General features: G+C 39.8%; 1 protein-coding gene and 1 long non-coding RNA gene across 2 annotated transcripts in view; one reads left to right on the top strand and one right to left on the bottom strand.

Annotated features, from left to right (window-relative positions):
* Window positions 1–24,337, top strand: part of LOC141572127 (uncharacterized) — a 186,169-nt gene that overhangs the window by 36,972 nt on the left and 124,860 nt on the right. The gene's annotated exons all lie outside the window — the stretch shown is intronic.
* Window positions 20,123–24,337, bottom strand: part of CLCA4 (chloride channel accessory 4) — a 29,038-nt gene continuing 24,823 nt past the window's right edge. Inside the window, exons 12-14 of the mRNA XM_074337181.1 lie at window positions 22,629–22,799; window positions 21,461–21,691; window positions 20,123–20,904 (exon numbers count right to left, since the gene is read on the bottom strand). Of these exons, the coding sequence (XP_074193282.1) occupies window positions 20,486–20,904; window positions 21,461–21,691; window positions 22,629–22,799 (821 nt within the window). The 3' untranslated portion in view covers window positions 20,123–20,485. The remainder of the gene's footprint in view (window positions 20,905–21,460; window positions 21,692–22,628; window positions 22,800–24,337) is intronic.

The following is a 24,337-nucleotide window of genomic DNA, read 5'->3' as shown; positions in this document are numbered from 1 at the left end:
TCATTATCAAATGGTGTTAGAGACCTTTCAGTCCTGTTAACTGTTTAAAGAAAATCACTACATAGAAGGATGAGGAATTGAAATGAAAATCACCAGGCAAGAGCAGATGAAAAAGTCCTGTTTAAAAAAACAAAATAAAACAAAACAAAGCAAACAATAAATAAAGGAAATGAAGTGGGATTGGCAGTAAATCATAGGGCTTATATTCTTCCTTTAGATGGGAATAAAAGGAATATAAGCACAGTGCCCAGGGACAGTTATGAGTCGAGGGGAAAATAAGTTTTTTTGGTTACCTTCTGTGATGACTAGTGTATTTCAGTTTTCAAATAGCATTGAATGTGTTAAGTCCTTGTGTAACTTGGAAAAAATATGCTCCAATTAAAATTTATTTTTTGGATTGAACAAAATCTTTTTTAGCTTGAAGTCGTTATACATGACGAGACAAGCTTAGTGAATGATGAGCTTGGGAATGACAAGATAAGCTTAATGATTGATGAGCTTGGGAACCAACAAGATAAGCTTGGTGATTAACTACATCCCCTGTCAGCAGGAACCGATCTAGAAGTTTCTCACAAACAGCTAACTCCAATGAAAAAATCCCCCACGAACTACCAGCCCCACCTCCCTGCAAGGCGAGTTTAAAAACCCAGGCAGAGAGGAGTTCAGGGCATCTGTCTACTCTAGACTCTATCCTTGGCAACTCCTCTGCCAGTGTTGCTCTCCAATAAATTTTCTGACCTCTACCCCTTTGTGCCTTGTGAATTCTTTCACAACCCGTGAGTGATCACGACCATATACATAGCTTTATGCACTGGCTTTGGGGTCAGATGAATCTAAACTTGACCCTTGCCTTGGTCACTTCACAAGCACGTGATTCATAGTAAAAATTGTGTGGCTCTTTTTAGGTCTAGTTTCTCTTCTATGATAATTGGAATAATTATGGATTTTAAATGAGACAATCTATAGTAAGCACTCCATACAAGATCCCTGGCACCTAATAAGCACTCACTATTATCCATTATTACTAAGCATGATATATGTCATGATCACTGAGTTGTAAAATAATTCATGAGGCACAGAGAAATAGAGGTTAAGTTTATTTAAGAAGAGAAGCACCGGCCGAGGAGTTAGTTGGCAGGGGTAGAGTCTAGAGTAGACAGCTGCACTGAGCTTCTGTTTAGCTGGGGTTTTATATTTTTCTATACAGGATGTAGGGTGCTTGTCAGCTTGCAGGGTATTGCCGTTATAGTTGGCTTTTTTGGGAACCATTCTGTTCCCACAGCTAGCTGGAGGATTCAGAGCCAAGCGGTTAAATTTTAAGCTCGTTCCTGTTAACTCTTTAGCTGTGTCATCATTTTCCCATCTCTGATCGGCAATGAAAAATCTTTGGGGACTAGGACAAGGGTCCATCTTTCATAGCTACCTCAGAGCTGGGTAGGAGCATAGAGTTGTCCCTACCCACGAGATTGCTGGTCAAGGATAGTGGAGGGACTGGGCCTCAGAATAGTACTCACAGAGTACTCGGAGTACTCGGAGTACTCACAGAACAAAATCCTCTAGAACCAGACAACTGTTTTCTTTCCACCAGCTTAAGTGTTTATAGGTGGTGACCGCTGGGAAGGGGTGAGCCGGGAAAAGGCCCCAAGAAAAGAATTATCAGTAGCTGCTGGGCTATCCCTGCAATCACCTCCCCAGCTCAGGCTGCTGCAAGCAACTGTGGCCTTGGCCCAGCTGCCTGCCACTTTAAAAAGTTAAAAATCGAGAGACAAGGTTGGTGGAAAGAAAAGCAGGTAATGCAGAATGCTGGCATTCCAGGAGGATGGCAGACTCCTGTCCAAAGGACATCTCCCTTATGATGAGTCCCACTGTGGGTGGTCCCCAACACACTGAGAACGAGACTAGCGCTGTAAGAGGGAGGGTCGCAGGAAATGAGGGAAGGGATGGGGTGGAAGAATGAGAGGGAGAGGAAAGAGGGGGTGCAAAAGCCTGAGGAGGAGGAAAGTCCAGAGGCTGTCTCCGCTGTGGGGAAACTCGGGATAAGAGAGGATCATCAAGGCGATTAGGCTGAGGAAATTTAGCTAAGCACACGCGGCACTGTTTCCAGAGGTCCGGGTCTTGGCTTAGGTCTATGAAGGCTTGGACACAGGGAACCTCAGACTATTTTTGTAGCCACCAGAAGAAGAGGTCTAGTTGCTTGATGGTGTTAAAGTTGAGCGTTCCATTGGCCAGCTAGACCTCCTGATCATCTAACTTATATTGTAGCCAACCCATGTTACAGAAAAAGATTATTTTGTTCTTTTTGAGAGAGAAGAGATCGAATTTGGTCTAATTCTTAAGAAGACAGCTGAGAGGAGTCTTGGGGAATAGAGGGGCCACCTCCCACAGCTGCAGGGGTAGTGATTTCTGATAACTGGGTGGGAGATCAAAGGACATACCCCTGAGTCTCTGAACAACGAGTTCCTCCGACTCTGGGTTATGGACTTAACTAGTCCTTTACCATGTAACCGAGAGGAGTGAACGAGAGAAACAGATTGACTGACCGTTGGCTATGAGGGCATCCCCAGCACTAGTAAGGTCAAGGGTCATGGACTGAGCCTGTGGAATTCCTGGTGCCCCTCGGATGTCTCCAGATGTATCCACTTATTGACTGACTCCCCGCTTCAATAACTGGAGGTTCCTCGTGGAACAAGAGAATGAGAGAGAGAAGAAGGAAGAGGAGGAGGAAGAGGAGGAGGAGGAGGAGGAAGAGGAGGAGGAGGAGAAGGAGGAGGAGGAGGAGGAGGAAGAGGAGGAGGAGGTAGAGGAAGAAGAAGAAGAAGAAGAAGAAGAAGAAGAAGAAGGGAAGGGGAAGGGGAGGGGAAGGGAAGGGGAAGGGAAGGGGAAGGAAGGGGAAGGGGAAGGGGAAGGGAAGGGGAAGGGGAAGGGGAAGGGGAAGGGAAGGGGAGGGAAGGGGAAGGGGAAACGGGAAGGGGAAGGGGAAGGGGAAAGGGAAGGGGAAAGGGAAGGGGAAGGGGAAACGGGAAGGGGAAGGGGAAGGGGAAAGGGAAGGGGAAGGGGAAGGGGAAACGGGAAAGGGAAGGGGGAAGGGGAAAGGGAAGGGGAAGGGGAAGGGGAAACGGGAAAGGGAAGGGGGAAGGGGAAAGGGAAGGGGAAGGGGAAGGGGAAACGGGAAGGGGAAGGGGAAAGGGAAGGGGAAGGGCGAAAGGAGAAAGGAGAAAGAAGACGAAGGGGTCTCACACCAAGTTCAGCTGTTGGAGTCCCCCTTGGTGAACAGGATGAGCTTTTGATTCCGCAGAGAGTAGACCCAGGCAGGAAACATCAGTTCCTAGCTAACCCGCAGGGGATCCACCAAAGACTCACAGAAACAAGTGAGAAAGGAGACCTACTAGCATGTGTGGGTTTACTCTGGATGAGCTCCTGCTGGCAGCTGCACCACATTGGAGAGCAAGTCTCGGAGGGGATAGAGTCACCAGGGAGGAGTCCTGGTGGGGACAGGAGAGAACCTCCCTGTATGGGCCACCAAAATGTCATGGTCACTCACGGGTTGTAAAAGCATTCACAAGGCACAAAAGAATAGAAGTTAGAAAGTTTATTTAAGAAGAGAAGCACTGCCAAAGGAGCTTCCGGGGGCAGAGTCTAGAGTAGGCAGCTACAACAAGCTTCTATTTAACTGGGTTTATATTTTCCTATTAAGAATTTAGGGTGATTGTCAGCATGCAGGGGTTGTCGTTATGGTTGGCTTCTTCTGGGCACTGTTCTGTTCCCACAGTTAGTCAGGGGATTCAGAGCCAAGTGGTTAATTTTTAAGCTCGTTCCTGTTAATTCAGAAGCTTGTTCCTGTTAACTCTTTAGGTATTTCATCAGTATATTATGAATACAAAGCTCATTGTAAAATTTTGCCTGTTATGTCCTATGTTTTCATTGGTTTCTTTTGTAAAACTTTAAATACAGTTTTCCAGTATTCAGTTGGAGAATGAGGAGTCTCTGAACCTGCCCAAAAGAGACTCAAGGAGGAACTGTCTGTTGGACGTGAAACTATAAGTTCTTTAAATGCACTTTGATTATCTCCATCTGTTGGAGTTAATCCTCTTCTTGCCAGTCTAGTTTAGGTGTGGTCTCACCCTAAAAATCTTCTCAAATCCCCATGCTAGAAGTAGTCTTTCTTTCTTTTGAGCTCATTTGAACCACTTATTCTTACTACCTGTATTGCATTTGTTATTATTAATATGCATACTATACCTCCCATACTAGATTGTGAACTCCTTGGAAGAAGAGATTATTTTTTTCTGAGTTTAACTTCTCTCAATCTGAATTTCCCTGACTGTAAGATAGAGACAGTAATATCTATCTGGGAAGGATGTTGTGAAGATTAAATGAAATGACATGGTTGTGAAAACACTAATTGTAAGTAGCTGTTACATAATAAGTCCTTGCTTTTTCCTTGTCCCTTTTAATTCGTATGAAAAAGTACTTGAGTTCTTTTATGCATCAGGTGTAGTGCTCTGCTCTTTAGAGAATACAGAAATGAGTAAAACACAAGCACTGCCTCCAAAAAACGTGTAGGCTCATTGCATAAGTAGATTAGAATAAAAAAGATTGAAATACAAGGTAGAGTAAGAAAAGTTCTGTAAGAGAGTTACAGACACAGTGCTAAGGTGCCAAAAGTTGGGGAATAGTTCTATATGATTGAAGGGAAATAGCACTTCTGCATAGCAGAGTACAGTGTTTGTATTTGAGGAGAACTACCTGGGCAAAAGGTGTGAGCTCAACTAGCCACATGTTTCATAAGCACCATTTTTAATTGAAAGAACTAATGACAAACAATGGTTAGTCATACTTAGGTATTTGGCAGATGTTTTCCAAAAATTCGTGGAGAGGAAAACAACCAACAATATTTTTGTTGCCAATGATAAAATTTGACATTGTAAAAAATAGAATTTTGGAGAACTTGTATTGGTTATGGTAAACTTGACTACTTCCCAATACTTAAAGACTTCTCTAATGAGGTTGGTGGTGGTATTAATTATGTGAGTTTTTGATATTGTGTAATGAAATGTGTCAACATTTGGAAGATCTGCATAACTCAGTGAATCAATATTTTCTAAATCACCAATTCATGATAAAAAATTATTGAAGGGTAAAGGATCCATTCAAAATATAAGCTATACCAATTGATATTTATTTAACAGAGTATCAATTTACTTGATTTGTGATATGTTTTCTAGGTCAGTGGATATTTAAAAGAATTTATATCTAAAATTTACTTTAAAAGTAAAGCCAGTATAATTTAAAATTTAAATATCAATTAATAAATGCTTGATTTTAGTAGTGTCTTTTTAATAAAATACTCAAGAAACTATTAATAAGCAGTAAAATGTTTCGGAGAAGCCATACTTAGCTTTCATTTTAATCATTCATTCCTTGACAGCCAGGAAACAATTTTTTGTTGTTATATTTGTTAATTACACTTACAGATGACATGTGAGGAGCAGTTTAAAAAAATGGAAAGAAGAGAGGGATATGTATTAAATCACTTCTTCATTTCATAGTTATCAGGAATCAATATTTGTTACTTCTCTGAAATTAACTCCTTTGGTAGTTTGAAATGTATAAACACATACAGAGATAGACACATACACTAAAATATTATTGCATAATGGCTAAGGAAGACAATTATGGTATAAGAAAAATTTAAGAATTAAATATTTCATAGTGCATTATGATTAAACTTATTTTGGAGAGAAAAATTTAGTAAAGTGGCAACTTGAAAATATTTTAAAGAGTGTGCTATAGGCAGCCAGGAGACCTGTATTTAAGGTCTGTATAAGACTTATAAGACTCTAGAAGAGCTACTCTCACTCAAGAGCAGTTTTTAATTTTCACATATAATAAAGAGTTTGACAAACTTTGAAGTCTTATATCCATATCTGATTACTCATGTCAGATATGTAGTGATTACTGGACTCATTAGAAAAAACAAAAACAAAAACAACCCCCCCCCAAAAAAAAAAAAAAAACAAAAAAACTAACCATAGAACCCAGCAGTTGACTGTTAATTATTGCTATCTGGCAAGATTTGTGTAACTTTCTTCATCATAAGGTTAATGAACTTTGCATTTAGAACTGGATGACTTGCAAAACTTCCCATAAACTTGTTCCCATAAAGATGCAGTAATACTTAGACTGTTAAGTGTAAATAAAGGCCTGTATGAAAGAAAATTTACTATATTTGCCTACACTATACTGCCTCTCATTCACCTATTTTGTATATGAAGATATGTAGAGAGGTTAACAAATTATATATAATAGTTTGTTGGCATGATTTATAACTTTTAAGTATTTAAACATATGGTATTTATTCCATCTTATACCGTGTATACATAAATATTAGGGATCTGCCTCTTAGCCTGATCTTCCATTGTCTTCTCTTCACTTTCTGCTACCTTCATGGTTGCTTCCTGTTCCCCAGCATGCCCAGCTCTTTTTATATGCTGCTGCTTTTGCCCTTGTTGTTCCCTCTTTCTGGAATGCCCTCTGCTGCCTGGTAGAATCTCTCCCATTCTTCAAAGTTCAACTCGAATGCTTCTTCTCTGGGAAGCCTACTTAATCAGTTGATCTTTCCCTTTTCTGGACACAGTGATCCCGCAGACACTTTTAATATTGTATCACCTGCAATAGTGAGCTTTTGAAAACAAGTTCTGTCGTGTTATTTCCAGTTACTTTGTGATAAAGTCCAAAATCCTCACTGAGACTTGCAAGGTCCTCACACCATTAAAACACACATACTTACTTAGGATTTTTTAAGTAAAGTTCCAATGTTACCCCATTTAAGTACTTGAATATTTTCTATAAATAATATTTAGGATTTTTTTTTTTTTTTTCACATTTCCTGGCCAATCCTTCCCAAACACCTTTGTTGTCTCCTCCTACTCGGCCTGATTACCCAGGGCTCTAGCTATCTACCTTCTCTCCCTAAGATGATCTCATTTAATCTTGTAGGTATAAATACCATTTATAGACGGGTGACTCTCAAACTTGATGTGTGTGTACTGGAAATTCCAGATTGATGTACCCCAATATCTTGTTGACATCTTTACTGGGATGGCTGATAAGTATCTCAAACCTGACGTGTCCTAAACTGAGTTTTAAATTTTTCTCTCTTCCTTGACAATAAAAAATTCATATTTCCTTAAGAAGAAATGGAATGAACTTTGGTCACAGTAAAAAGTAACAATAATTTGAATGTTATAGTCCCATTCATTTATTTTTGCTTTTATTTCCCTTGGCTTTGAGGTCAAATTCATAAAATCTCCTCTATGATCAAGGTCCGTGAGTTTAGTACCTGTGCTTTCTTCTATGCAATTTATTGTTTCAGATCTTATATTTAGATCTTTGATCCATTTTGAGTTAATTTTTGTGTATGGTGACAAGTAGCAGTCTAGTTTTATTATTTTGCGTGTGGCTTTCCAATTCTCCCAGCACCATTTATTGAAGAGGCTTTCATCCCTCTTCTGGGTATCTACCCCCCAAATTTGAAATCATTTATCAGTAAAGATATATGTACCCCTATGTTCATTGCAGCATTATTCATAGTGACCAAGACATGGAAACAATCAAAGTGTATTTCGATAGATGAGTGGATAAAGAAGATGTGGTATATATATACAATGGAGTACTATTCTGCCATAAGAAAAGATGAAATACTGCCATTTGTGACAACATGGATGTATCTTGAGATTATTATGCTAAGTGAAATCAGGGAGAAAAAGTCAAGAACCATGTGATTTCATTCATGTGCAATATAAAACTGAAAGCAACAAATGAACAAGAGAAACAAGTAAAAACTCATAGACATAGTCAACAGTTTTGTTAACAACAAAATAGTCATTGACAAACATTCATCTCTTTCTGAGCCAAGAAGGATAAAATCTACACAGAAACAATAGAACCCAAATGACAGATGGGACTGAGGGGTGGTCAGGACCTTGTTGAGATACCTGTGAATATGTTGTAGGTGGGCTTCCCTAATTAATTTTTCAAAATAAATTAAAGGAAGCATATATAACCTTTGTATTCCAAGTGCATAGGACAGCGTTGGTAGAGTCCAAAGCTGAACTAATAGTGAAGTCTTTCTTTTTTACCTCCTTTTAGCGTTTGATTAGAGCTAATTGATTAATCTGTCTTCTCCTCAACATAAGATTATAAATCTGTGAGGGCAGGGATCACATTTGTTTTGTTTACCCTCATTCCTCAGGATCCAGTGCACATAGTGGATGCTTAGAATATTGTAGGTATGAAAATGAAATGATAAAAAATCAGGAGAGAATGGAAAGATGATTGAGCTCTGACTATGTGTCAAATATTTTGATAGGTGCTTATATGTTACAATAGGTACTTCTCCTTTATTCTCCATGGCAACTCTGAGAGAGATGTATTATCATAATTTTACAGTTAAGAAAACTGGGAAGGAAAACTTGTATTTTTGAATATCTACTATTTGTTGGGTCCTATGCTAGTAAATTTAAAGTCCTCTATTAGAAGGTCTTTTCAGTGGAGCTCAGTTTTGGAATCCGTGGCCACAAAATGCTTGTATGGTCCTTTGGATGAGCTGAGTCAAAAAGCGCAATGAAGGTGACACATTTATAACCAGATGGCTCTCTAATCCACATTTAATTTTCTAATTTCTGTATGACAATTCAAAAGGCAAAATTTGATTACAGAATGGATTTCAGTTATATGCAAACACTTATAACCTTTTCAATTATATATGCAAGGTTTAAACCAATCTCAAGAGTTAATGCCAGATTTAGAGCAGAATTTTAAAATGTTGCTAACCCACTTTAACATGTAAATGAATTAGTCATTAGGAGAATGCAAATTAAAAATGTGAGTTTCCACTATACACCTATTAAAAGAATCTCAGTGAAATGGAAAATTTTCTAGGCAAATACAACTTAACAAAATAGAATCAATTATAGGTAAACTGACTAAATCAAGGATTAACTTTTGCTCAACTAATCAATAAGCAAAAGATATTCCTCTTGAAATAATGAGTTAAAGACAAATTTTTGTCAGGTTGACAAGATTTAAAAGGTTAGTTTAGGGATGCAAATACTGTCATATACAGTTGATAATAAAAGGAATTGCTAATACTTTCTTGTGAATAAATTACCAATGTGAATTTAAAAAATTGAAAAAGTTATGTTTGTCTCTGAAAAGTCACTTCTAGAAATTCTTCCTAACAAACTAAAGATATAAATGAAAATTTTGTTCTAAAAATATTCATCATAGAGAACATTATTTTAAAACAGTGAAAAATTGGAAAGATTCTAGATTTCCTTGTTTAAGTATTTTACATTCATATATGATCATTAAAAATAAACATGTATTCATTCATATTTTAATATGTTAATAATAGAATGTTGAATTTATACAGCTCATGTAATATTGCAATGGAATCAACAACATACAACTATACACAACAATATGGATGAATCTCAAATACACATTTGACTAAAAAGAAGTCAGTCACAAACTTGTATAGAGTACATGAACAGGTAAAAACAATCTATGCTGTTAGAAATCAAGATAATGTATACCTTTCAGGGATATAATGAGTGAAAAAGAGCAGAAAGGGAGCTGGGATGCTGGTAATGTTCTTTTCTTGATATTCGTCCTGATTATGTGGGTGTGTTTGTGAAAATTCATCTAGCAAATTTCAAACCAAGCTTTGCATGTGTTAAACTTTAGAGGGCAGTAGGAAAAGATATAAACAAGATTTTATATCACATACAGATTGTAACCCTGCTTGGCCTGATTCTATGTTTTCATATGAGAGAACATACATAAAATAACTATTCCATTCTTCCCTTATCTCTTCATTCATTCAACAATTAATTTTTGAGAATTTACTATGTGCCAGGTCCAGTTCTTAAAGTGAGCAAAACCAACAGGTCACTGCCCTCCCGGAATTTATAATTCCAGTGGGGAAGGTAAACAATAAACCTCTAACATTCTATTAACAATTAAAATATATCAGGTAGTGTTAAAATCTGTAAGAGAATTTTGCAAAGAAAGATATGATGGTTACTCAGTTGCTGTTTAAGGCTGGCTTGACAAGATGAACTAGCTGCAGAGGTATTTAAACAAAGATCTCACAAAGAGTCAGCCACGAAAAGCCACGAAGAGGAAACAGAAATTTCAAAGAAAAGGTGACTCTGGCTTTGAATGTAGGCAGCTGGGTGGATTAGTATTGCTGTTTATGCAGGAGTACAGGAAGAGTGGTCAGCTGATACAGGAAGAGCTTCATTTCTCAAGCGTGAAATAAGTTTTTAGCTGCTTTTGAGTGAGTGTGGCCCTGTTATTTTGAAACTGATTTGAAGGACAAAAGTAAAGTCCGGGCCAGGTGTAAACAGGATCATAGAAAGAATTGGGATTCAAGAAATATACTAGGCAGAAGTAAAGTCACATACAATTTGAATGAGCCTAAAAGAGGGTGAAGGCTAGTTGGGAGCTTAACTAAGAGGAAATGTTAAACCAAAGTTTATTCTTGCAATAACAATGAGAATATAATTCAAGATACTTTTTCCTCATTTGGTGGGGTGACTCAGCATTCCTGTCTAAAGGCATAATATCTTCCCATGGCTTGAAACCCAGAGTAAGTTGTTACTGGTTTTTATTTGTGGTCTTTTTGTCAGCTCTGTTTTCATTTAACAAATGCCATGTTTTCAATGAACAAATAGTTATTGAACAATGTGGCAGGCATTGGAGATCTAATGATAATAAGAGATTGTCTCCTGCCCTCATGAAGCTCATCGCCATCTGGAGGGAGGAGATAAGTATAAGTAAATTGCCAATTAAAACACAGAGTGTTAAGTGTTAGCCCAGGGGTGAGAATGAAGTGATGTGAGAGGAATTTAACCCTGTGAGAGGGGACGTGGAAGAGTCAGGGAATGCCTCCTAGGGGAGTTACATCTATTCTGAGAACTGAAGGATAAGCATGACTCAACCATGTTACTGTAAGATGTGGAAGTGGAGAGGTGGTGGCAGGAGTCTTTCCTAGAAAGACTCACAGGCTGGTGATGAGAAATCCTTGCTACAGTGTGTGAGGGTGGATAAAGCCCAGTATCTACAATGTGAGACCTGAGATGGGTGTGGTAAGGTGGAGGTGGAACATGGAAAACATAAATCATATCATGGGGCTTGAACTTCACACTTAGTACAAAGGAGAGTCATTAGAAGAGAGTAACAGGATCAGATTTGTAATTTAGAAAGACTGGCTGCTGATTGGAAGCAGGGCTGCATTGCTGGCACATGTCTTGTGTGAATTTGAAAAGTGTACCATCTGTGGGCAGACAAATGACCCAATGGTGCCCCTTCAATCTTTGTCTTGGGAGAGTTTGGACTGTGTTTTGCCCCTATTCTCCTTACCCCTGACATGGTTAGGTACCTATGGGTAGGGCACAGCCTGCACAATGGTTCACAGTGGTTAAGGGTCATGTAGGTAGCCAGGTGAGAGATGCGGGGGCATGAACTAAGGGTAGACACAAGTGGAGGGCTTTTTGAGATATTCAGAATTGATAGGACTTGGCAACTGGCTGGATGTAGAAGGTAAGAAGAGGGAATGGAAATTTTTCTGTATTTATATGTGTGTTAGAACAGTCAACACTTCATCCTTCCATCTCTCCTTTTTTATTTCCTCTCTGCAGTACAGTCTTGTTCTCTAAAGAGCTCACCATATGGTTGAGGGGGGATAGAGAGGGTTTATGTCAGATATATAAACAAGTAAGTACATTTGGTAGTTAGAATACTGTATGAAGAGTAGACAGTGGGACACAAAAGAAGGAGCGGACGTCTGCCTGAGAGTGGGGGAGACAACCAGGAGAGGCAGTAGTAGTGGAATTTTAAAAGAGGGGCTTGTGGTCAGAAGGCAGACAAGGGAGACTGAAGATGGTGGAGTGAGAAGTGAGGGAAGATGAGGGCAGTATGTTGTTCCTGACAAAAGCCCATGTATAAAACAGGTATATGGGATATACAGCCGTGTAGACTCCGGGGGAATCTGAAAGTCTTTGTGAGATTGATTGAAGTTGTGGGACCCGTGGGCATCGTGCTGTAAGAGATGGCAGAGTGGAGGCAAGAGCCGAAGGATAGCAGTGCAGTGCTCATTCATTTGACAAATATTTGGATAACTAATGTGCTGGCTGCCTCGTAAACAGTATTAGATAAAACAGGCAAAGTATCTGCCTTTGTGGCACTCGGAGGCATTTAGATTTTATCTCTAAAGCAGTTTGGGAGTTTTTGAGTGGTTTTCTTCCCATTACTTTGGGGGCAATGTGAAAGACCAGTTGTGGAGGGTAGGCTGATGACAGAGAGACTGGGCAGGGACCACCTTTATCCAGGAGATGGTGATGAAGGTTGAACTGAGGGACTGCCACTGAAGAGGATGTGGAAGAACATAAAGGCTGAGGAGATGTCCCGCAGAGGCTGTCATGCAGGGTGTCATGCAGGGTCTCAGCTCCCGCTCCCCACATAAGAACACAGGACATGGTGAGGCCAAAAAGGAACACCCACGGAGCCATAGGTAGTGGAGTCATACACTATAGACTCTCTGGTGGCTGGGTTGGAGACACAGGAAGTAGGATCCACACGATCTGCAATCCACCGTCCACTTTTCTGCCTGCCAACCAACCAACCAACCAACCAACCAACCAACCAACCAACCAATCAACGCAGCCACGGCAGTTATATTAGTGGCTAATGGCTAACTGGTTACAGCTGATGGCCATCTAATAACTGAGCCAGCACCTTTCCACGTGAGGTCAAGAGCCTGGAAATTGCTCTCTGGAACTCTGTCCCCACAGGGCTTACTTACTGATTGGATATAAAAGGTGGGGAAAATGGCCTCCTGGACTTTGTTTTGAATGACTTAGTGATGAGATATTTTTCTTTCACTGAGATAGGAAATTCAGAAGGGAGTGTGAGTGAAAAGAATGAATTCAATGTTTTCTTCCCCACCTAAATTGACAAACTGCTTCCCCACCTAAATTGACAAACTGACATCCAAACAGCTCTTGAAACCATATTTCTAAATCTAGATTTGCAGGTTTGGTTAAAAAAAAAAGTGTGTGTGTGTGTGTGTGTGTGTGTGTGTGTGTGTGATGTTCATGAGGATGGAGCAGAGGATGGAGAGGGAATGGGTACTCAGTAACAGGCTTTCCTCAGCTGGCATTACCCTTTGACATTCGACTCTGGAATATGGACAGCCCTGTTTTGCTTTTAGGAAGGAATTTTAATCAAGGGTCCAAATATATTTGATAAAATTGTACATGGAGAATTGTACATTCTCCAAATACACATTTGGAGAAAGGCACAAGATTTTGTTAGTTGCTACTTCCAAGTCCAGCCAGAGCTTCAAATTATAGAGTAAGTGACGGCCCTATTTTCAGAGTGCCAAACTCTTTTCAGTTTTCCCCATACACCTCTAAAACAATTTCGTGTAAAAGCCACTCCTTAGTTTCTGAAAACCTTGTGACAACAGGTAACAGAACACACAATGCATAGCACATTACTTGCATTCCTCCTGGGGTCAAACATACAAGGAACTAACATTCTGATGATCATATAGATTATTAAAGAAAACAGGGCATTGGGATCCTAAATCAGATGGTTAATTTGCAACAAATATTACTTGAATAGGTGTATAATAGGCTGCTAAGACTTTAGGGCAACTTTCATGAAACAATCTAAAACCATTTCCAAAGAATACTGTAGGGACAGAGTCCCAGAGAGCAGTTTCCAGGCTCTCGGCCTCACATGGAAAGGTGCTGGCTCGGGTAGTAGGTGGCCATCAGCTATATCCAGTTAGCCACTGGCCACTGATATAACAGCCATAGCTATGCTAGGGAGTTTGTTGGTTGGTTGGTTGGCAGAGAAGCGGACGGGAGATTGCTGATCATGTGGCTCCTGCTTCCTGTGTCTCCAACCCAGCCGCCAGCGAGAATATAGTGGTATGAACCCCCTATCCATGGCTCCATGGGTGTTCCTTTTTGGCCTCACCGTATCTTTCATTCTTGTATGGGGAGGGGAGCTGAGAACCTGCAGGACAACATAGTTTTTCATATGTCCGTTCTATGTGGTGGGTAGGGCTGCCACATAAGGACACAGAGACTGCACTTTGTGGAACTCCAAGGGTGCCATTAATATGATATGATTTAATTGGATCCCTTTAGAGTAGTATATGTGATGGTCCTAAATAAGATTTACGATTTATGGGAACATAAGATAGAAATAGAGGGGCATGAAGCCAATCGAAGTGAAGATCCATGCTGGGCACCAGAAGTACAGAATAGTGGTAGGAGGGGCTGGAGATGAAGCCATGGACTTGCCAAGAAGCTCAGCGTGGAGACTGACTGGACCTTTGCTTGAAGAAGGAAGAATAATCATGTGGGGACAGAGCCAGGAGTGCAGGTTCCAGGCTCTCGGCCTCACGTGGAAAGGTGCTGGCTCGGGTAGTAAATGGCCATCAACTGTTATTGGATGGCCATCAGCTGTAACCAGTGAGCCATTGCCCACTAATATAACTGCCGTGGCTATGCTAGCAGCGGATGGTGGCTGAGCTAGCAAGTGGCGGAGTGTGGATTGTGGATTGCAGAGAGGTGGATTGCAGTTAACAAGTGAGGTTGTTTGGCAGAGACAAGTGGACAGCAGGTTGCAGATCATGTGGCTCCTGTTTCCTGTGTCTCCAACCCAGCCACCAGCGAGGCTATAGTGGTTTGCCTCCCCTATCTATGGCTCCATGGGTGTTCCTTTCTGGCCTCACCATATCCTGTGTTCTTTTGCGGGGAGCAGGACTACAGACCCTGCATAACACCCTGCATGACAAATGGATGTGGGGAGGGGAACACAAGTGTTCTCTATAAGAGGGAAGGCAGTAGAAAGACAAGTAGGACTTTGGTGCCTAAGGAGTGGATCTATCTATCAGTGGGTTTGTCACCATACATTTGTGCAGTGATGTTGATTGCGATTGCTGTGAGACCAGCTTATGAAGCATTCTAAACTTATTGTGATATAAGCATGAGAAAACAATGTTTTCCAGTAGCTATAATGAGCTGTGTTCTGTTGAGTTCCCCTATCTTACTGGGTAATATTTTTTCTCAATAATATCCCAACCATTTCCTTTACTATTGTCACTTTTGTGTATTCGAATTGTTTCATGGTTAAGACCCAAGTCCTGTTTATTTGAAACTTGTTTTTCTTACTTGAACTGAAGCTCTTTTCTTTCTCTTCCTCTTACTCAGGCCAGACCTGTATCTCCAGTGGCTTAAATAGTGGGGGAGGAAGTGTATAGCCTCAGTCTCAAATAATTGCCTTTTCTTTTCCTAGGGGTTTCTGCTTGGGGTTGGCGATGAAGAAAATCGGAGGTCAGTGTCTCCTTATGAACGTGTTCTGTTGTGGTGTGGTTTCAGACCTCTCTCAGAGCGGAGGTGCCCAAAAGCTGGTTTTCTATTGGGGTTTTAGGTGGTCCTCTAAGACTGTTGTCTCTGCATAGTCTCTTGACATGGGAGAACCTACATGGATTTATGCCCAGCCACCTTCTACAATTCCACTCAATCAATTAGAAACTGCACTTATTGTATCAAACATGTATGATATCTTTAATACACAAAAGTAGTCTCACTGGTAAATCTTTCTTCCCACCTTCTTTCTTCTGCCCATCTCTTCAATCTCAGCAGCAGCAAAAACTCTGCTCATCCAGTGGTTTGGAAATGTTGGTGCAAGAGGGTTACCATCTCATGACTTATGTGGCTTCCTGAGATTTACGCTTTACTTGGGGAGCAGAGGTGTCCTTTCAGAACACTGCACTGCCCCCAAAGGCCTTCTTTCCCTCAACTAATCCTCTTCTTACATGGGGAGGTGGTTAGGGTAGTGAAATTGGTGCGTGGTGGTAGCATACGTTTGGCTGATTCAATAACTCTCATTTACTTTAAGGAGATGTGTCTGGCAATGTTCTAAGCTTAGAATCTGAGATACAGTTCTAAGCTGTGGGCTTGCATACTCGATTTTAGGAAAATAGGAGTACTTCTTCCAGTTTCTACTCTTTCCTTATGTTGTACTTTGCAGTGAAGATTCTTGAAAGAATTGTATGTATACATGTTTTCTATTTACTCACATCCCATTCTTTAGCAAAATTGCTCTTATTAAGGTCAGTAATAGCTCTGTGTTGTTAAATTCAATGGCCACATTAAAGCATTAATCAAAATGGTTGACTGCTCCTTCCTTTTTAAATCATTCTTTCCTTTTCCTCCCTTGACCTCACACTCTTGAGTTTTCTCATTTCTCTTCAGAGTCTCCTTCTAAGCATTTTTGTTTATTTATTTATTTTTTTGACAGCTCCTTCTTCTTTATTCAATATGTGTATCATTCGGAAGATTGGTGAGAATGACAACTTACATTCAGCTTAAATTGTTTTTACTTGGGTTCATTACTGAACCAGCAAACAAGCCGTATAAAAGGATTACAAGATGCAGATTTAAGTACTAAGTGGGCATAGAGACGTGTGCCTCCACAGTTCCTGATGAGGGTGGGCCAGAGGTTTCTTAGTCAATGTAGCTAACGTGGAGGGAGTCCGTCTCCAGGTAACAGAAGTTCATAGCTTCCAGCTTGCTGCGTTTTTAATTTTTGGGTTAGGGATGGAGTTTCCTTACTACCACATGAGGAAATTCCTTGTTATACCACAATAAATCATTATTGCGTACTTCCGTGGTTGTGGTGGCTTTGCTGAGGCAATTTGGAAAAACTGGAATAATGTTCCAGAAACTGTGTGACTTTGGGTTAGAGATGATCAAAAGAGACATTTGCTTGAAATTTGGCAGGCAGGAGCAAAATGGCCTCCACAACTGTCTGAAGGTGAGGCGATAGGGGGCAGTGAGAAGCAGATGCATATGGACTGGCATGCTCACTCTTCCCTCCTCTGTGCTCAGCTCTCCCCCCTGCATGCTGGCCTTGCTGACCTGTAACTATTCCAGACTCACCACAAGACGCTCGGAAACAAACCCACAGAGGTGGTAGCTACGCGGAGGTAACAGCCTTCCACAGGCTCCTACATCAGTCCACTTCATGATCCCACTCCAGTTCGTGGTCTTGCTTAGCTTCCAACATCCAACCCAAAACACCTACGCCAGTGATTTAGGGAGTCTTCTTAGTAAATATTTTCTGATCCTCCAATTTTTTCTTCAGTTCTTTACTTCCCAGCTTAACTCCTATAGTAAATTCCCTACTCTCTAATATTCATAGCAGTTCTGTTTCCATGGTGAAAGTGACTACTACTTTTATTGGCTGTTTTGGTTATCTGTTACTATGGACAAAACTATCCCAAAACTTGTTGGCTTGAAGCAACCATTTTATTATTTCCATAATTCTGTGGGTTGATTGGACTATGGTAGGCAGTTCCTTACTGTTTTTATTTCAAGTTTGGTGACAATGAATGGAATCATCTAGAGGCTTAATAATCTAGTGCTATGGGTCAAACTATTTGAAAACTTAGTGGCTTTAAACAGCAACCATTTTATTTTCTCGATGAATCTGTTGGTTGACTGGGCTTAAATGGGAGTTTCCTTTGTTGGTCATGCTTAGCATCTGGTGACTGCAAATGGGATCATCTTGAGGCTTGACTGGGAAGTAGAGGTAGTTTGGCCTCTCTTCTCCATATAGTCTCAGAACCTCTCCAGTGGTCTCTGTCCTCATAGCTGAGTTTTGTACAGGGAAGCTTAGGGTCCCCAAGAACACAAAACGGAAGCTTTCTGCTACATTCTGTTAATTCAAGCAAGTCATTGGGCCAGGCCAGATTCAGAGTGGAAGGTGACTACACAAAGCCGTGTTGTGTGGTAGTAGTAGTAGTAGTCGTAGTAATAATAATAATAATAATAATAATAATTATTATTATTATTATAATAAGAGATGTGGATCTTTAGAAATCATTGTGGAGACTGGTTACATACTTTCTTGCTTTGTCTGCGGATAGGCCTGGTTCATTTCAGTGTTACTTTGAGCTGTACTGTTCCTAGTCCCATTTTATACTGACATCATAGTGTGTGTATATCAGGCACTGTGATTTGAGTCCCAGCATTTACATCCCCTCCAGTAACTCACTCTGGCCTGCAACACCAGCCATGACAAGTAACATGAGAAGGAGCATAGGAAGGTAGTTTTCTTGGTCTTGGCTGAGCAGCTGGGATTGTGAGTGTATACCACCTCTCGGTACACAGCTTAAACAGACCCCGGGGCAGGGGTTTGGCTGTGACACTGCCAACTCCCCACCTTCAGGGACAGCAGCCAGTTGGATGGTGCTAATGTGGGCTTTTTTCCATTCAGGAATCTTGCAGTTACTTGAATCCCTGGGTTTGATAAGGGGCTGTCCTTCCTGAATAGGGCTGCCTCTCTTCCTTTACTGGGATAGCTTGGGTTTGTTTTCTATAGCTAGATTCCCTGCCACAGATAATAGCCCCAAGGTTCCATTTCCAAACCTGGTACTTTCTTGTAACTAGATCATCTATCAGACCTATATGATAGATGATCATCTATCAGACCAACTATCAGAGCTATATGGCTGTAATGGAAAGCCCACACTGCAGTTTATCCTGGACTATAGCCAGGGCTGGCTTAGTGGGCATGAGACCTATGCATTTGCACAGAGTCCCGTCCTTAGAAGTTCCGTTTCTAGGTTTAATACTTGGCCATTGCCATCTTGAAATTATTAACTTTTGAACAGGACTCCTCATTTTCATTTTACATTGGGTCTCATAAATTTTGTAGCTTGTTCTGACTGCAACAGTGGTAATCATTCACTTGTTTTTCTGACTCTTACTAATTCACAATTAGCTACTGGACTCAGTCCTGGAAATATATCTAAACTAAGGCCTAATCTGTGAGGGGAGAGCCTAGTACTGAGACCCAGTTGAGCATAGCTGTTGCCCTAAAGCATCTGGGAGGGTAATACCCAGGCTGGTAGGTTTTGCCTCTAGAGCTGAGGAGTGGGTGGGCGGGAAGGACACAGCGGAAGTCTGGCTCTTGTGTGTTATTCCTGTTGACAACACAGAATTTCAGGCTTTTGTTCCCTTCTCAGTAAAAGGCCAGGTGTCCTATGCTTACCCCTTCCCTACATTTTCTTCATGTTCACCTGTACATCCATAGCTATTACCATTAGCTGAGAAGGGGCCAGCCTACTAGTGGAACTAAAGTGTTATAGACTTTCTGCTTCAACAGCACAGTACCCACATGCTCCACCGCACAGCTCATTTTCCAATGAATGCTATGAGAGTAACTCAAACTTTCCCAGTAACTAGGGGTTTCTCCCTTATTTCCTCTTTCCTGGCTTCTTTACTACTTCTAATTTAAACCACAAGGCCCTTTGTGTCAACCCTGCAATCATACCCAATTAACTATGTTGGGTCAAAAAATCTGGTCTGTTTAAAGATCGTTAAAAGTGACTGCGTTTATATGGCTTTCATTTTGGTTTATTTCCAAACCAGCAAATACTTCCTTCCAAGGCTATATAATAGATAAGGATGCAAATGATGGATAATGATCTTCGTGCCTCTCCAGTTCCTCAGGGAACTGAACTATGGTGGTAAAACTGTGCGAAGTGAGACAACCAACAGTTGGAGGAACAAGGTAACACTGTGCTTGTAAACTTGGACTTAGAAGTCCACCTACTCCATGAACGGAAATTCTGTTGGCACTATGGTAGGCCCATAGTTACATGCTCTGTGTTCCCTTTTGTGTGCATCGTGACTGTCTCTGGTAGGCCTGGCCATGGCCTACCATGTGAACCCGCTCTTCCCAACCTACATTCTCTCTTCAAGTGATCTCATTACTATGGTTGTAACTCTTAGGCTACGACTCTGAGTGATAATTAAAATACTATGTTTTTAAAATTTGTTTTCTTTATCTGAAATATATATGATTGTTTTGAATTGAAATAAGGGAGTCTATGGTTTGACAGGTGGTAACTGACTTTTTATCTCCCATTTCAATGAATTGCAGTAAACATGACCTTACGCATGATAGTAGTATGTAATTGGAGACTTTGGGTCCAATAACATCAACTGGTATACTTAAAACTTCTAAGACCAAATTTGTTTTTTCTCAAGCATGCTTTATTTTCTTACACTTATATTTGGCTACTCAACTAGATAATTTTAACTTTTTGATAAAATTTGAAGTATCATTCTAGACAACTTTTGTATTAAATCATATACAATCTGGTATCAATATAACAAAAGATCTTTCTCATCAGTTTTTCTGGTAAACAAAATAATGAGTAAATAAAATTATAAAGCTTTAATATTAACTTACAATTTTTCAAATACCCCTGGAGGTTTATACTTAAAGTAACCCTTCTAGAACTCATAAAATTTTCTGAGTTCATGATCACACAGAATGATTTTAAAAATTCAGAAATAGTCTTCATTTTTGTTGTTGATGTTTTTTAAAACCCTGTTGCAGGTCTGCTTGAATTTCTTTTCTTTTTTAAGATACAAATTGTGGTACTTAAAATAATAGTAACAATTACCACAGACCCAACCACTATCAACACCAAAGAAGAAATGCTAACTCCAGAATTATGATCATTTTCATCACTTTCATCAGGATCTGCTTGAGGAATAAACAAAGCTACTTGTGCAATGTTGGATACTTTTGATGTCAAATTGCTTTTATCCACACTTTGAATGGCAATGAATATGTGGGTTGCATTTTCTTCTGGGATACTTCCTGATTTAAACACAAAGCTTTCCTTGGAGCTGGCCTCCTTTGGTGAGAGATCAGTGGTGTTTATTTGCTGTGCATCCTCAAAATTGTCTCTTAGATCCAGGATACTTCCACTTGTTCTGATGATATACTGTTTTACTAAGAAAAAAAGTTACAAGTAGTTTAGAAACTAGAGTATACCACATTATGTTCCTGTTTATTCATTCTCCTCAAAAATGTTGTTTAGTTATGCCCAGCTTATACTCACATCCAAAGCCTTACTAATTTTTCAATGTAAACTGAATTTTTATTTATTTTTATTTTTTTAAAACTTTTATTTATCTTAAGTGTGTTTTTCCAGGACCCATCAGCTCCAAGTCAAGTAGTTGTTTCAATCTAGTTGTGGAGGGCGCAGCTCACAGTGGCCCATGTGGGGATGGAACCAGCAACCTTGTTATTAAGAGCAGCATTCTCTAACCAACTGAGCTAACTGGCCGTGCCTGAATTTTTGTTTTTAAACTGCCAAATACTACCTTCTTTGTTTGAAAGTGGGACCAGTTAAAATGTATCATATTTGATTGATTCAAAAATATCAGACTATAAAATGAATGAGTTATCAATTAAAAATTATTCTCCTCTCTTCCACCCTTATGCCCTTTCTTTTTTGCATGAGCATCCTTCACTTAATTAACACCCCATGACATTTCATCCTTACCTGTTCCAACATCAAAGTCATCTCCCGGTGCTGTCCATGTTAGACTGATCATATCCTCATCACGTGTGGCCTCGAGGTCTGTGATTTGACTTGGTGGGTACAGGTCAGGCAAGGGAAGTGAAATGTTCGAAACCACAAATGCACCTCCAGTTGCTGTTCTGGTGAAACTCTCCAAGTTTGTCTGAGTATCCTCATCAATTTCAGGTCTTGGTGGATTCGCTTCAATTTTCCCTGCATTAAAAATTTCCTTGTTTATAATGAGCACAACAGTACTTATAATGAGCACAATGGTATTTTCAATTGAAATTCCCATCTCACTTGTCTTTGTTGTTGTTATTATGTATACACAGTCACATTTTACTAAGTTTGGTGACAAAGTCATAAGCATCCAATTGGTGGGAGCAGTTTTTTCTTTAGCATCCCGACCAGGATGTTGTAGGATATAATTGGATAATAAATTGCTTTGGAATTAAGGCTACCCTGAAAGGGAATAATGTTTTATAATTCTATATATGCTTTTTGTTTTTAAAGGAATTTATTTCCCAAATTATCTTTAAGCTGGGAATAAACCTGGGGAAATTGCTACTGGTTCCCTTCCAGCCACTTGTGCCAGATTCTTCCCATCCTCCCTGCTGCAAGTGCTATGGAATAATACTTCAGTTTATATTCCAATTGTCAACAGAAAACCCCTGACAGTCCTAAGAGACAAGACAAAGGAAAGTTAACAAGGAATGCATTCTCAATCCTTATCATCACCTTGTTCAATACACTTTTTCTTTTAACTTAATAAAAATATTCAAAATAAATTTATGTATCTTTTATAGTATATGGATTCTAAAGGATAAAATCTGTCACTGGCTTATACTTAGGTACATGACATATTAGCCTGTTTCCTTCATCTTGAGCTGAAAATCTTCCATATTATTGTTGCTATAGGTAAAGTGCTCCAAACTAATGTAATAATGGCTGACATTTATTGAATGCTTATTAGATGCCAGACACTGCACCAAAGCTTAGGATCTTTGGGGGCAAACTCCAGTATGACTGAGAACTTCACTATAGAAATGGGAAAAGCTGTACTTTGAGTTCTAAATGTTTGAAGCTTTAATCATATCAATTCATGATTATTTCAGTCAGCATTGAGTTTCAGATATCACGAATTACTCACCATCCACTACCCAGCCTGGTATATATGCAGCTCTATTCGGTGGATGCCTCAAGTTTCGTGTGACAGCGTTTGCTCCTCCGTGGGCCCGTACTTTTAAGCTGTATCTTCCATTTTCTGAATATGCTGTAAAATATCTGGAGTAGACCCCATCATCCTTGAAAATATCAGCACCTTGGTATAGAAATTAAAGGAATAAATTATCATTATAAAGAAAAATATAAATGTATGCGTTTTCTACGCCAAACATGTGGCCTTTATAGGCATATCCCTTGGACTGGGCTCCCTATTTTGTGATTGACCCTTTGGGGAATATTTCCATTATGTTCTATCAACCAGTATCTTGTTAAATTGGTTTCCGTGATATATATATATATACATAAATATTATCTATAACATGTATAATAATATTATATATAATATGTGTATTATATATTATTTTATAACATATATGATATTACAAACATTTATACCTATGTGTATAATAAATCCCTTCACCTTATCAATTTATATGCAGATTATTATAGTCCTCTTCTTACCATTTCTCAGCCAAATGGTTTGGTTGAAGCTCTTAGTTTATCTAAACACATAATTGTGTCACCTCTCTCTTCAAATCAGAAGAATACCCCCTAAAGAAAAAGTATCTTTGCGTAGGATTTAATTCTCACTATAGTCACTTACTTATTTTGACGTATCTTCATCCACCCCTTTTTATTTAATCCTCACTTCTTGCTCTGTGATCCATTCACACCCTAATCTGATAGTGGAAAGACCCATCTATTATTAGAATAAACAATTGGGGGAGTTTAGGAATACTCTATCATAAGTATATTTCTTGATATCACAGATACTGCAGTAATTTGTTAAATTGCAAACATATTTCTCAGGGCAGTTAACATTCTAAGACAGAGGTTCTTAAAATAAGGTCCTTGGACCAGCAGCATCTGCACGTCTCTCGATTGTATTAGGAATGCAAATTTCTTAGATCTAGAGAAGGGCCCAGCATTCTGTGTTATAACAAGCCCTCTGGGTGATTCTTTTGCGTGCTAAAGCATAAGGACCCCTGCTCCAAGTCATTGATAATCACCAATGCAGTCTCAGGTAAAGGCATTCCAAATTAGCTAAGTAGCTACCTGGTAAAACCTTGAGAAATGACAAGATGCAGGTAAGTTTTAATGTAGCATGGAAAGGGTTGGGAGGAACGGAAGAGTGAGGAGATAGTTGAGAAAAATATTTTCACATCAGGTGAAGGCATTGAAGTACACCAAAGAATAATTTTACCTTCTAAATTTTTCACAGGGCCAACGCTTGTTGATGAGAGGATTATAAATTGACTGAATTCATTACATTGCAAAAGATACTGATAGAAATCTGTGATAATTCAGATGTCTATGAAACTGGTTTTTTCCTTGCTCATTGAGCTCTCAAAAGAAGGTTTAGTTCCCAGAATAATCCAGAGTCTGGGAAAAAGCTCTTTAAGTACCAGTCACCCGTACAGACCAGGGAGACAGCATGTTCAACACAGTGCCTGTTTCCTGCCAGTCTGACCTGGTATCTGATGCCCTGGTGATGTCCCCTCCTCTCTTGCCACAGTTCTGCCTGCCTTTGTTCCCAGGAATACCTTTGCACTTCATTCCAGCTGTTGGGAATTACTCTTGCCTGTCCCTGTTTCCCTCTCGGGGGGGCCCAAGTTCTACTATTTAACCCCATAT

The sequence above is a fragment of the Rhinolophus sinicus genome, linkage group LG06 (assembly GCF_036562045.2).
Source record: "Rhinolophus sinicus isolate RSC01 linkage group LG06, ASM3656204v1, whole genome shotgun sequence".
In the NCBI taxonomy this organism is placed as follows: Eukaryota; Metazoa; Chordata; class Mammalia; order Chiroptera; family Rhinolophidae; genus Rhinolophus; species Rhinolophus sinicus.
This window is presented reverse-complemented; position numbering and strand designations above follow the sequence as displayed.